Source organism: Plectropomus leopardus, chromosome 7 (genome assembly GCF_026936395.1).
Source record: "Plectropomus leopardus strain MGB_pleo_1.0 chromosome 7, ASM2693639v1, whole genome shotgun sequence".
In the NCBI taxonomy this organism is placed as follows: domain Eukaryota; kingdom Metazoa; phylum Chordata; class Actinopteri; order Perciformes; family Serranidae; genus Plectropomus; species Plectropomus leopardus.
The window spans coordinates 11,850,587-11,865,411 of record NC_142182.1 but is presented as its reverse complement, the minus strand read 5'-3'; the positions used below and the strand labels follow the sequence as shown (position 1 = coordinate 11,865,411).

The following is a 14,825-nucleotide window of genomic DNA, read 5'->3' as shown; positions in this document are numbered from 1 at the left end:
TGATCACTGATGAAATTAACTAATTAAAAAGTGCAATGAAAGTGTCAGCACGGGAGGAACTTTTACTTTGTAAAGCCTCAAGGAGCTATTTTTATTCATTCCTTTTTTATTTTAAATGTTCACTTGATTTTATGAGAAAAAAAAGTTGCTGGAAATTTGCTGTATTTGATGTTGAAAGTATCAGTTTTGATTAAATATTGGCTAAAAGCATTAAAAGAAAGTATTGTGTTGGAGTTTGTTATATTCCAAATTTTAAATACAGATAGATTTTCATTTTTATTGTAAATGCATATCGGTTCAATTATCGGTTGTGGGCCGATATTGGTCCTACTATCTATTTATTTCTATCTATAAGTTAATTTCATCATAGATGTACGCATGATAGAAAAGCACAAACTTGCTCTTTACGCACTATTGGACCAGCCTTATAAAACAAGTCAGAAATACATCTTATATTTAAATTCCGACTTTATTTTTTTTGCAGGGATGATCACAGCATCTTTGTGACTGTCATAAATAATAAGTGAGAGTGTGGTTGTGTTTCTGTGTGCTGTGTTTCTATAGCTGCGCCCCTCCTCTCGTCAGTCTGGTCGCTGGAGGTTGATGTCACTGGCAGAGAGTCTCTTCAGGACAGGACACAACTAGGTAGAGCTGGTCAGAGAAACACTCGAGACCCGCCGAGAGGAGGAAAAGTGGGCGATGTTGCAGCTAGGATCTTGTTTACGGACATTGTGGGAAGGCTGTAGATACAGTCCGGAGGGCTTGTAGGTATTTTCAGACTGAAAGGTTGAGGTAGCCTCATCGCCGCAGTATTTTTAGATCACTTCTGAAAGGAATACAAAAATGTCGTCTCCAAGTCCGGGCAAGAGGCGAATGGATACCGACGTGGTGAAACTGTATCCTTTTCTGAACATAAACAACATGTAGCCACATCAAATCGACTTGTTTTATAATAATTGTCACCCCTCAAATGTTGACTAATAACACGTTTACTCCCGATAGCCGCTGTGAGGATGTATGCTGCTGCTAGCTGTGTGATATTAATAGATTTTGTTAAAAGTGTGTAATGCTAAACACTAAATTGTTTAGCTCTGTGTCTAACACCAGATTCTGCGGTTTGGTTAGCTAACTAGCTCAGTGTTAAGTTAGCAGGATAGCGAGGAAGCTAGTTCACATTCAGCGTTATTTGTGTGAACTCAGTCGTCTGTTAGCCATCGTCGGCTTGCTAACACATTAGCAGCGCTGTTCTTGTTTGTACCAAAAGCCAGAATTAGCAGCGGAAACTGTCGCAATATAACGTTGGCTGGAAACTCTGCGTTAGCTTTGAACGTTGTTAGCTTTAGCTCGGAGGCGATAAGTTAGCCTCTTGGCCAGTAATATGTAGTCCCACCGGACTGACAACACAACGTGAAGGATTAGCGAAGACTATTTTACATTTTAAAAACGCGTTTTGGAAAGACGTATTTATTTTTTTCACGATTTAGTGACGTTAACGTCAAGGTGGCTAGCTGTGTAGCATGCTATCACCAGGAGAAAACAAATAAGGTCGATGCAGCGTAACAGAGACGATCTTTGACTAAATGACAAAGTCAACAGCTAACTAATGTTGCGTTATTTAACGTTGGAGGACACAGAAACCAGTTTTTGTGTGTTTTAAATTGTTGCTCAAATACAAAAACATCTCGCAAATTGCTGCTAAACAAAACATAACAGTGAATAAGTCACGGTTGGCGTGTTCACTTCAAACAATAAAAATATGAAGCCAAATAATTTTAATTGAATTTTAACGATGATTTTTTCACAAAGGGAAAAAGGCAAATAATAAATAATGATTTTAATTTTTTTTCTCAACACTCTTTGAGGATTAATGTGACATGATGCTATGTTTCAGTGTGCTTATATCTGCCTATTGTTGTCTTCTTGCAATAAGTAATCATCGAATATATTGTTGTATTATTGCAAATTATTTGCAGTTATCAGCTGAAGTTTGCATGAAAGGGATTTCTGACAGCGTGAGCTGAATTGTTTTGTTTTTGTCCTGCAGCGAGATGCTGCTCTCTGATTGGTCAGCCTGTTACCATCCGGAATATGGTGGAGGGCGGGGCTTCACACACAGCTGATCGAGGAACAACAAGCGTGCTTTAGGGGCACATGCAGCAGGGATGGGGGCTGGGAGCATCCAGTCTATATGGCAGGACGGGTCGATATATTACTATGTTGTACTGACGCTTAATAGGTAAACATGTTGTCAACAGAACAAGGGCTTCTTGAACCGACAGAGAGCTAGTGATGAAACAGTTTTTATATTAATGCATTAGTTGAGCAATAATAATGATGATGCTAATAATAATAATAATAACAAGAAGAAACTTTATTTGTTTAGCACCTTTTCATACAAGAAATGCAGCCCAACATGCTTTACAACAAAGACATTGTATGCACCAAGTGCTTCACACGAAAAGACAGAAGACGTAAAGACATACGATGACCCTCATGTAAAAAAAAAAAGATCAGACTAGAATACAAAGAATGCATAAAACTCACTTTATAATACTAATAAAAGTGAGAAAAATAAAGATAAAAATAGAATGCACAGGATGCATAACATAAGGTGGAAAATAAAATCCAGTGAGGTTAAAAAAGATTTTTAAAAAAGGCTAAAAATAGAGTGTATAAAATGCACAAAAGTAAGGAAAATACAACATTTTAAAGAGGTGCAGCGGTGCGTAGGTGCGAAACAAAATGCAAAGCAGTTAAGTCAGAGAACAATAGAAAATTCATGACCAACCATTTTGATTATCCTGTAGTCATATATCAAGCAAAAATATTCAAACATTCCCTGATTTTAGTGACTAAAATGTTAAGATTTCCTGTTTTTCCTCAGTTTTTATTTATTTATTTGTAATCTAAATTTCTTGGTGTTTTGCATTCATTCTTCAGTCAAAACAAGCTATTTAAAAATGTCACCTTGGACTCTAGGAAATAGTAATTGCGATTTTTTCCCCCGTTATCTGTCATTTTATAGACTGAACTAGGGATCCTAAGTGTTTTACAGGCTGAGGACCCCTCAGCTGTACACACAATACAAACAATAACCGTCTCAGAAAGTATTGCAGTTAAACTTATTTTTATTATTAGCTCATTGTTATCAGTCATATGGAAGTATATTTAAAGAGTTTCCCTTTTTTGAATTAAAATAAGGTGAAATTCTCCGTCCAGCTGCATTTTTTTCCCATTATTGTAACTAAGCAAATGTAGACGGTATGATAACAGTAAACTGTCATATCACAGTATACCTTAAAACTTGTATATTGTTGCAACCCTACTTACTACATTGTGTAAACTTGCGTTGCGTATTAAAGCAGGTGGATGGAGGTTGACAGGCGGAGGAGCATATCTGCCTCAGGCTGCAGTCTTGACCTATATTTGCCTTTCAGGCAGGTGAGAGACGAAACTCCACTTTGGGAATTATAAGTTGTTGTAAAAGGCAAAATATGGTAAATTCATATTTTAATTTAAGAAAAAAAAAAAACAACAATTTGGCGACCTCCTGCAGTTACTCTGAGGACCACCAAGGGGTTGCGGACCCCTGTTGAAGACCCTGGGACTAAACAGTAAATTGATTAATCATAAAAGTTACTTAAATTGTTATGAAAAATGAAAATAATGACAGCTTCAGACAGCAAAGATATTGAGAATAGCTCCAGTCCTTTATAATTGAGTATGTTAAGGTTACAGCTTTTATAAACCTTTAATCTCAGATGCTAGGAATGAATAAAAACTAATGTGCTGCGTAATATGTTTAAAGTCATTTTTTAAGAGCTGACAAACAGTTTGAGTTTTACATAACATTTTTTTTAGACTTATACACAGTCAGTTTAATAATAAAACATTTGCATAATTTATTTAATCTTAATAAATGACCAATCATCGAGCCTGTTAATAATTCAGTATAACACTGGTGTTTGTTAACCCGCACTTGAGACTGCTGGTAAGAACCATAATAAACATGTACTCAAGTGCAGGCAGATTTAATGATTTGCTGGTAAAATGATTCTCTTATTTATGTCATTTTGAGAATATAAGAGCAGTGCTGCACGGTGATTAATAACATACATTTTTACCACATGCATGATCGTGGACAGTCATGTCTACAAAGAGATGCTAAAAAAAGCAAAAATACAAAGGAAACTTATTGTTTTTTTTGCTATTGTTATTATTGTTTTGTTTTATTAATGAGATTATAAAGTATGGATGAGGAATCTAAGAATAGAAACCAGGAGTCAGTAAGGGAAACACATGTTAGGATCCACCAGTTCTCATGTTGTGGATCTTGTTTCAGCAGTTTCTAATCCTGAGTGTAGCACCACTGTTTAACAGGCGATGTCATTCAGATGTTGTGGCTTTAAATCAAACATGTTAGATTGAACCACCGTTACAGAGCGCAGATTATTTTACTGTCCTCACAAATTGAGAAAAAACATCAGTGTAAGTTGAACACATCAGGCAGGATCGGATGTATCTGGTCTCCTGCAGATGTTGTCTTTTAAATGTATGGTTAAAATGAAAAGATATGCTCAGAGCTGAAAACTAAATGCCATGAGAACTAAAGTTATGAATTAGGTAAAAAAAAAAATAATAAAAAAAGGACTCGTCTCTTTGTTCTGTGAGCTTTTCGTCGCATTAAAGGCTTTCCCTTGGGTAGTTACTTTACTCTTGAGTGAGCAAATGCTTGGGTTTCTATGGAAAACCCCCGGGGAAAGGCATAAGAGAGAGATGCACATTTTTTACAAGTCTACATCTATAACAGATTTTATTTATAGGACCCGTTGCCTCAGATCACATTTGGAGCCACTCGGTCTTCTTGCTCAGTGGTTTGCAAACCTTTTTCTTCTGAGTGAATGAGCTTTTTAAACCTCCTCCTGCGTTTTACAGTTGTTCCGCCTCCTGACAAACTCTGTGGAGTTATTATTGTGCTCCAGCAGTTTGGCTAAATTAGCATCCTTGCGTTACCTTGGTTAGATTGTCGGGATGGAGATGACAGGAGGATTTATGACGGGATGATGAACAGTTCATTCGTGTGGTTTTTAAGCAATTTTTTTCCTCGTCTGTCATCATGTCAGGCTCACACAGACGGTATACGCCCAAGCTTTCTGTGCCGCTGTCAGACAGTTGACTCAGTGTCGTCTCTTTCTGTCGCCACACGCTGTGATTATGACACATCCTCCCCACCCAAGTCACCTCCCATCTTCTCCGGCTGTAGTTACCTGCAAAACAGATGAAAGATCTCATCAGTCTCCCTCACAGCGCAGCTGGCTGTGAGTGTTTATTATAGGGGATAACAGATAGAGTTGATCAGTTTTAGTCTTGACTTTTTTTTTTTAAGGAATATGAAGGTTTGATTATTAAAGGTCCAATCTGTAGAAATTAGGGTATGTTTTGGCAGAAATGGAATATAATATAGCAAGTATGTTTTCTTTAGTGTATAATCACCTGAAAAAAAAGAACTGTTGTGTTTTTTGTTACCTTAAAATGAGCTTTATATATATATATATATATATATATATATATACAGATCAAGTCCTTGTCCACTGAGATATAATACAATATCCGAGAATGAACAAACCAAAAACTGGCTCTAGATTGGGGCGTTTGCAGTTTCGTGTTGACCACTGTAGTTAGCAGACCTTCGAGATGAGCAGTGTCGGAAAAACACTGAATTTTTAATGTGAAACTGCTTTATTCAGTGTTTATACCAGTTTAAATGACCGGTTCGGTTTGTTTTGGAGACAAAGTGTCCTCTGCAGATAACTTGTCTCCCGGTAAAAACTCCCTGAACATCTGATGTTAAGTTGTCAGACAAAAAAGGTGAGCACAGATTAACAGGTGAGCAGTCCTTCTTTAACATGCCTAACAGTTAGGAGAAGCACTGGTTTATAACATTAAACTTCTTTATTCAGTGTTTTTACTGGTTTTAACCACCTGGTCGGTTTGTTTTGGAGAGAAAGAGACCTCTGCGGGTAATTTGGCTCCCAGTTAAAAAAACCCTGAACAATGAACACTGAAGGAATTCTAACTGGGAGAAGCTTTAGATGTTTGCAGTCTGCAGTCCTCACCACGAGATGCCATCAAATTCCCCTAAATCCTAAACACTGATCCTTTAATATCATCTGTAGTCCAGCTGTTTGTGAACTTTTTCCACTGTATGATTAACAGCTGTCATCATGTTTCATAAGTTGTTATCGTGTTGCTGAGTGTGACATTGTTGCTGTTAAGTGTTCGTGTTGTCTGGTGGTCAAGTTTGTCTGACCCTGGATTATTGATCTCGCAGCTACGGCTCGTGTTATTGATCCTATATTGACGTCCACTCAGACAAGTTCTCAGCCTGTTTGTTTGTTGAACATACGTTTGAATTCCCTGCCTCTCCTGTCCCGTTTGTTTCGGGTGTGCCTTTTCCTTAACCAGACGTCAGCATCGAGAGCAAGCATGAGGTCACCATCCTCAGTGGACTCAACGAGTTTGTGGTCAAGTTCCACGGTCCACCTGGAAGTGAGTTTGAATTTATCGATTTTCACATTTGACTTCACAGCTTTTCACCATCTGCAGGTCATTAAAATGTCTGACGTTTTATACATTTTAGGCCTTAAATTCATTAAAAAGTCTTAAATTTCTGTGCTCGTAATCGACAAGCTTGTTATTTATCAATATTTGATGTATTTTTGTATAAATGAGTCAGGCTCTTATGTATGAAATCCCACATTTCTGATGTTACAAATCTTTAAATCTACCTCTGAACCTAATACTGACGTTATACTATACTTACACTTACCTGTCAGCAAAATGTAGATTAACCAAACTCACGCTTAATAACCATTTTTCTATATAAAACCTACTTCTGCATGGGATCACATATACTTACTGTTATACTTAACTGCAAAGATGCATAAGAAAAAGATATTTTTTTCCCAAATATGAGTAATAAATTTGTTTAATAAATATCCTGAAAAGAACTACATTTAACTGTCTTGTACCCGGTGGACATTTAATCGGCATAGAGTACACTCTTTGTTGAAAGTTTAAACATTTGTTTTACATCCTGGATAAAACAGTTTTGTGTGTTTCAGTCCAGCATATAGATATTTCTTTTCTTTCCAGCGGCGTACGAAGGAGGTGTGTGGAAGGTCAGAGTGGACCTACCAGATAAATACCCCTTCAAATCACCATCAATAGGTACAAAATGTTGTGGTGAAGTCTTAAAATCTCCATATTAAATTTGACTCTATAATTATTAAATCCTGCTCCTTCTTTTTTTCTACAGGATTCATGAATAAAATCTTTCATCCCAACATCGATGAAGCGTAAGTGAGCCTTCAGTATTTTAGATATCACTCTTCAGTGATTGATTTCATGAAGTGTACATTGTCTTGCAAAAGTATTCACTCCCCTTGGCGTTTTTCCCATTTTGTTGCATTAAAACCTGTAATATAAATGGGTTTTTATTTATTTTTGTAATGGACCCTCATAGAAAATACACTAATTAAAAATGGTGCGTACATATCTATTCAACCCCTTTGCTATGACGCACCAAGACTCTGGGGCCTTTCAGAGCACATGTATATAAACTAAAGTCATGCAGCACTTTATTTAACTAATAATGTGACTTTTTTAGGTGATTGGTAGCTCCAGGTCTTAATTAGGGACGTCATAGCAAAAATGTTTGATTTTTTTTCATGTCACTTCACCAATTTAGACTTCTGTGTAGGTCCATTACAAAAAAAATCCAAATAAAAATCCATTTAAATTACAGGTTGTAATGTAACAAAATAGGAAAGACATGATAGTTGTAGTTACACGTTTAAGCAGTTAACATGGCACAGATTGAACTAATTTTTATGGCAACAGCCTGAGAGTTGCATAGAAACAATTTTATAATTGTGAATGTTGTTGCCTGAAGCTTATCCTCATGTTTGTTTGACATTTAAGAAATGATTCATACTGTGGAGGAAAAGCTGATGTTTTTATCTTGCTCGTTTCACCCCAGACTCCCCTGCTTTGCTCTGACTACGTATGCTGGGCTGTTACATTTGTACTCAGCGTTGCGTCTTTTTCAGGTCAGGAACCGTGTGTTTAGACGTCATTAACCAGACATGGACAGCTCTCTACGGTAAGTCACAGCTACAGCTTTCACCGTGATACCTTCATGCAGTTTCACCGGTCACTCGGTTAAATTGACTGACAGTGATAGCCAACCAAAAAACAGTGCGGCTTTAGGCAGAGCATCTCGCATTAATCAGCTTACACTTCAGTGATAACTGCGGCATGTATTGAGGTCATTCAGTGATAGATAAGAAGGTCCTGAAGCTGAGAGGACTCTAAACACAGCTTGGTGAACAAACTTACCTGGAGGGGATTTTTGTTTCACTTTGTTTCTGTTTGTTCCTGTGAGTGTTACCAAACGTCTGTCCAACAGAGCCCAGATTTAGTGTTTGGGCCTTTCATAGTTATTATGATTAAGTTATGAGACAAACTGATCGCAACAGTACGTCTTTAAAAAGTGGACCTCATGATAAGGGTTACATCTGTTTTTAAAATTAAACCATCCGCGTTTTAAAGACGGAGAGAACGAGAGGTCCGAGATTTATCACGGCTGAAGAGAGACAATTGTGTGTATTTGTTTGTTTCTCAGCCACACACTTGTTGTGTATTTGAAAACACCTTGATAAGTATTGGCCTATTTTGCGGGGGAGGTGTGACGCTGGAGTGATGAGCAGTTAGCACAGATGATAATCGTTAGCTCCGATGACTAACAGACTGAGCAGCTGAACAAATGAAATAATGAAGTCAGTAATCTTATTTGAAGCCTGACTGAAAAAGGATTCAGGGTTTTATTACGGAATTATTAAAACGTTATATTGAATGAAGTGAGTTTCAGCATATTTAATTGATGTTTAATCGGTAATTGTTTAGTTCTAGCAAATATTTAATTATATAGCAAATTTGTATTATCTGAAAGTTGTTTGAAGCTGACGGACCAAAAGAGCTGTTTCGTGACTGACAGTATAGTAAAATACACAAAAATAATGGTAAAATCTTAAGAATACCTCGAGTTCAAGATCACTCTGACCTACAAATTTTTCTTGTGAATGTGATAACTCGAGATACCTTTTGGGAATTTCTTCAAATTTGGTGCAGATGTTAGACTGGGCTCAATGATGCGCTAATTAGAATTTGGTGTTCAAAGGTGAAGGTCAGTGTGACCTTGCATCCGTCTCATTTTCGCAATATCTGAAGTTTAACTTAAGAATGAACTTATTAGAATCTGGTGGTCAAAGGTCAAAGGTTCGAGGTCAGGTTTTTGGCCATAACTCAAGAACCCTCAAGAACCACCTTGAAACTGTGCTGATTGTATAGATCTTCTGTGTTCATGTTTTCACAGACGTGGATGTAACCTGTAAGGGCATCTACAGCCGCCTGGTGGTTTATCTGATTTTTACATTGTATTACAGCAGAGGGCGCATATGGCCGGTTCCCATTAACCCATAAATTGCAGAAATTGAACTGCGAATATAAAATACGCCTAATGGAAACACATACATTTGGGAAAAAACCTCAAATTTTTTGCAAAAAAGTTTCTTTTAGGGGATTCCAAAAAGCTATATTTCGCATAACTGCAATGGAAACACTTTTTTGGCTTTTATAAGTCACATGATGCTAGAGCTTTGCATTTTTAGGCTCCTTCGGGCATGTTGTAGCAGGAGCTACAAGAGGTGTTAATGTATCACATAACTCTTAAAAAGTTGAGCTGATCATCTGAAAGTTTTGGATCCACAATTCTTCTGTGAAACTGTGGACTATCACCTCCCAGAAATCCCTCATACGTGGTCGCTCCCGTGTATAAGGGGCTTGCCTTTTTATAATTGCTCGCAATAAGTCGTCTTTAGTTGAAATATTGACGGCTGGTGCGGTGGCTGCAATAGAAATAAACCCACTAATGTTTTATACTTCCATCCCCGTGTTTCATGTCATCTCACAATTACGTTTTATCAACATTTTAAAATATCGCTAAAGATTTGCACAGATCCGTAATGGAAAGCTGCTTACAGTTTTATATTTTTCACATATTCAACACATTTTACATATTTATAATTTTATGTTTTATAGTCAAGTTTTTCTATTTCTCATCCTGATCTGTTTGAAATCAACGCTTCATTACAATAGCGACCTCTAGCGGGTCATGTTGTAACTACGCACATGACTGAATAAGTCAGAGTAATGAGAGCTCATCCAGCCGGCTGATATTTCTCTGGGGTTTTGTTCTCTGTACTGACCAATCTTTATCTCCACATCCACCAGACCTCACCAACATCTTTGAGTCGTTCCTCCCTCAGCTGCTCGCCTACCCCAACCCCATCGACCCCCTGAACGGGGACGCAGCTGCCATGTACCTGCACCGGCCAGAGGATTATAAACACAAGATCAAAGGTAGCACACCATTTTCTTTTTTCTTTTAAACTTTATTTTTCTGAATTGAAAACAGTGAGACGCCACAGTGATACATATTTAAGTCATTAATAAACATATAATAAATCTCTCAATAAACAGCAGACCAAACTAAACCAAAACAAAAGAAACAGTAAAAAAAAAAAAACCCTGACAGCAGCTACTAAGAACATCCACATAGTAATGGTAATAATGTTGAGAGAAGAAGAGAAAAGAGAAAATACACACATACACAATGTGCTCCCTCTTTTGGCTGTTGACTTTAATATCTATTATTATCGCATTGTTTGTCTCCCACTTGGACCACCACCTCATACCCTTTCCCTCTTATGTTATATGTACCTTTTTCCATTTCTTTTATCAGTTCTACTAATTCTCTCCACCTCTCTACACAAGGAATTAAATTAATTTAATTAATTAAAGTCAGTTTATTTGTTATGTCTAAGTGCAGTTTTCTTTAATATTCTAATGAGATACACATCCCCGACCTCCACTTCTCCTCTTGGGATTTTCCCCAGCAGATTAAATTCATCAGTTATACAGATATCCAAGTTAATAGCACACTATTGTCTGACGTTAATGATATATTTCAAAACGCCTGAACACGTGAGTAAGTGGACCTGGAGTTGAGAGCACAGTCACAGTGAGTTTCTGTGTCTTTTTTTTCAGAGTACATTCAGAAGTACGCCACAGAGGAGGCTCTAAAGGAGCAGGAGGAGGGAGGGGGTGACTCCTCTTCCGAGAGCTCCATGTCAGACTTTTCGGAGGACGAGGCTCAGGACATGGAGTTGTAGTGAAGGGGGAGGTCCTGTCCGTTTCGCCTCACAACAGACTGTCGTTTCCTAAAGAGCAGAAACTCAGCACTATATTCATATTTAAACAAGACAATTTTTTACAGCAACACAAGGATTTTTATTGCTACACAAGGATTTGCAGTACGATATTGCAGAATAATAACCTTTACTTAGGAATTCATGACCACCTGCCCTTTCACCCTCCTCTTCAACCCCGAGAGCCTGTATAGATCAGAGAGGAGATCATCGTTCTTTTCCGCGATCTTTGGTGGCTTCAGTCGAGGCTTTCACACTGCTTTACCAAGTCCAGACTGAGCAGTGAGACCAGCGCAGGAGGACGGAAGACTGATATTTTTCTTTACTGAACACGTTTCTACATCATCGGACATCTCTCCCTCGCCGACAGAGGACTGCAGGATGACAATCCACGATTTCTGAGCAGTGTCAACCTCAAAAGAGCGTGGAATTTTTGTTTTCCATTTAAGCGTCTCCTTTCGTTTTTTCTGACACTGCCGCCCTGAGGCGTCGCCATAACAATCATCACCTCTGAGGAGCTGAAGGCCGCAGCGCGATCATGTGCTCATCGTGTACAGACTGCAGACGGCCTCTGTGACAGGACTGCCCTCTGTGCAAACCTGCTGACACATCACACTCGATGCATCAACCATAACAACGCCACAGCACGTGTGTGTGTGTGTGTGTGTGTGTGTGTGTGTGTGTGTGCGTGCGTGCGTGTGTGTGTGTGTGCATGAATGTAATGCAGGGAGAATCATGGCGTATTGAAAACCTGTGTCGAACTGACCCCAGAGCAGAAATCATAAGAGAAGTCTCGCAGTCCTGATGCTTCTCCTCTTCAGCATCCATCTCCTCCTCCTCCTCCTCCTCCTCCTCCTCCTCCTCCTCCTCCTCCTCTCCGTTTTAGGAAAGTGTTTGTCATTCTCTGAGTATCTTTGTATATTGTGGCATGACACAGAACTAAAGTTGTGTAGGGCTTTGTGGAGATGTAGAAATGGGGGGGACGCCTGTGCGCTCAGCCTCCGTGTGAGCCGGGCGAGGTTCGGTGGAGATTATCCAGGTCCTTGTTGAATTATTGAACTTATTAACTTTGCCTATTGCTTGTGTTGAACTATAATAGGTGTTTGACTTGCGTAGGGATAGTTAGTTTTTTTTGTTTTGTTTTTCTTGCGGGTGGTGAATCCTATCATAATGTATTGTTTGATACTTATATAACACACTAGTTTAAAGACTAATTGTCCTGTAAAGATGAGGAGCATTAATACATCTTTGTCTGTGGGATGACTCTTTGTTGAATCAAATCCTTCAGAGACGTGTTGCACCCCTGCTCCACTTGCACCCCCCTTCTAATGAAAATGTGTCCATCAAAGATGATGTACGTCGTCAGACAGAAGTGCTCTTTGTTTTCAGCCATTCAACAATGTCACATTTACTTTTTCATGCTGTTGATGGCCTGTTGTTTTCAGAAATAGTGGGACCAAAATCTAGCGGATCTACAAGCTGAGTTTCATAATTGTTTCCCCACCGAAAAAAAGGAAATCCTCCTCACACTGGATTTGGGGATGAAGAGTTTTCATGGAGGTTAGAGGATAAATGAATAATGTCCCTTAGAGTGTCAAACACTAGAGTGGCAGATTGGTTTAAATTTGAATTCAGACAGATTTTAGTTTTTCATCGTAAGAGTTTAAAAGCTTCAGTTTACCCCTGGAGAGGTTCGTGTGCTCGTTCGCACCCATGCAGAGGAGGCGTTACAGTGACAGTTTACTGTTAAATTTCGTGATGGTACACTGGTATGTGTCTAAGCACGGGCTTGAAGCTTGATGCATGTTTGTGACATGCTCAGATCAGTTTGTATTGTTTGTTATTTCTGGAAGGAAATCTAAAACTTACTTTACCGCCATTAAAATGGGCTTCTTCTTCTTCTTCTTCTTGTTTGGAGAGAAATTGATTATATTCAAAAATTGACTTAAATATCCCTTTTATAATTTCCAAAGTGATATCAGGAATCTCTTCCATGGTGTCTTTAAAAGGGTTTACCTTCATTTGAGAATTAACATAGGTTGCTAAAACTAGCATGTCACAGTTTGGGTTTTTTTGACAAGGCATAAAAATGTATTTGTTGAACAGCCTATAATTAAAATGGCTCTAATTTGCCTTGGTAACCAAATATATGTTGGAGTAGGTCCTAGGACTACATGATGTCACACTCATTTGTCATTTGCAACAAAAAAAACAAACCACTGTCCAGGCTGGATCATCTGGATTCATCAGTGAATTGTGTATTTTTTTTTATTAATGAAACACATATATTTGATGCCTATAATTTTGTGTTTGAATGTTTTTATTTTTGTCTTTTAAACCCTATATCCAGGATACAAGTTGAGATATCCCTGATTTTTAAAAAAGCAAAAAATGAATAAATGTGCTTCCCTTGTAACTTGAAGAAAGAAATAAAAAAAAAATTAAAAAAGAACTAGTAGAAAATTATTTTGCTTTTGTGTGTTAATTAAGTGTCAGATTCAGGTGCTGAGGTAAGAAACAACTCCTAATTTAAGATTTCCACTTCATTAAAATGAGCCTATTTCTGCCAGTGTGATAAAAAGAGAACCCCAAAGTCATTACAGTTTTAGTCTTTGTCAAAATGATGACTTAATATCTCAAAATATTAAGAAAATTCCTCAAAATAATAAGAACATTTCTCAAAATCATGACTTAATGTCTCAAAATAAAAATTTTGTATCTCAAAATAGTGGCTAAATATCTCAAAATAATGAGAATCTAATCAGTATTGTGACTTACCGTAGGGAATTTCTTTGAAAAAAAATAATTTATTATTTATTATTTCGAGATAAGTAAGTCATTATTTTTAAACAGGCTACTATGTCATATTTCAAGAAACTTTTTTATATAATGACTTACTTTTTTCACCTCACACTGTCAGAAATGGGCTTCCATACTTCAAATTGTATGACTTGTTGAATTGATTTGTTCACAGAACATGGGACTAATCACATCATTTATGTAAAATCAAAATGTTTTTTTTATTCTGGAAACAGTCACTTCATGATTCCAGTATTGGTCTCTTATCTGTCCACTAGATGGCAGTCCTGCCTCTCTGTCTTAAAGACTGTAGAAGTGCGTTTGACCTGTCCGAAGGAGGAGGGCTACAATAATTAGATAAAAATTTATTTTTATTTTATTCTTTTTTTAAACGCCCCCTTGTTCAGACTTTTAAAGTGTAAGTAGGGGGTCAGGAAAAACTGCTAAATCGCATTGCTTATATGTTTTACATGAACCATTTGTGAAATTATATAGGCTATCATAATGTAGTCACTTTTCATGATTTGCTGCTTTTCTTTTCATAGTTGTTTTTGTTTAGACCTTCTTAGATATCAATGGAAGTGTTGTTTTAGGCCTTTTGACATGTCACAGTAGGAACAGGACAGGTGTAAATAATACAATTATTTATGTTGGCTGCTTCAGTTTCAGGGTCTTACATTGTGCCCGCTGACTTAC

At 37.6% G+C, this 14,825-nt stretch overlaps 1 protein-coding gene across 1 annotated transcript; it reads left to right on the top strand.

Moving 5' to 3' along the window:
* The first annotated feature begins 593 nt into the window (after positions 1-593).
* On the top strand, positions 594-13,796 carry LOC121950399 (ubiquitin-conjugating enzyme E2 H-like). The gene is made up of 7 exons (XM_042496386.2): positions 594-896; positions 6,473-6,549; positions 7,156-7,230; positions 7,319-7,358; positions 8,112-8,164; positions 10,354-10,482; positions 11,170-13,796. The coding sequence occupies exons 1-7, from the start codon at positions 844-846 to the stop codon at positions 11,292-11,294; spliced, it is 552 nt and encodes a 183-aa protein (XP_042352320.1). The 5' UTR covers positions 594-843; the 3' UTR covers positions 11,295-13,796.
* Positions 13,797-14,825: the final 1,029 nt, after the last annotated feature.

Bases quoted from the DNA above. Each gene is read 5' to 3' on its own strand.
- LOC121950399 (XM_042496386.2), top strand. From the start codon at position 844: ATGTCGTCTCCAAGTCCGGGCAAGAGGCGAATGGATACCGACGTGGTG. The intron at 6,550-7,155 runs GTGAGTTTGAAT...TTTTCTTTCCAG, and splicing joins GTTCCACGGTCCACCTGGAA to CGGCGTACGAAGGAGGTGTG. The intron at 7,231-7,318 runs GTACAAAATGTT...TTTTTTCTACAG, and splicing joins CTTCAAATCACCATCAATAG to GATTCATGAATAAAATCTTT.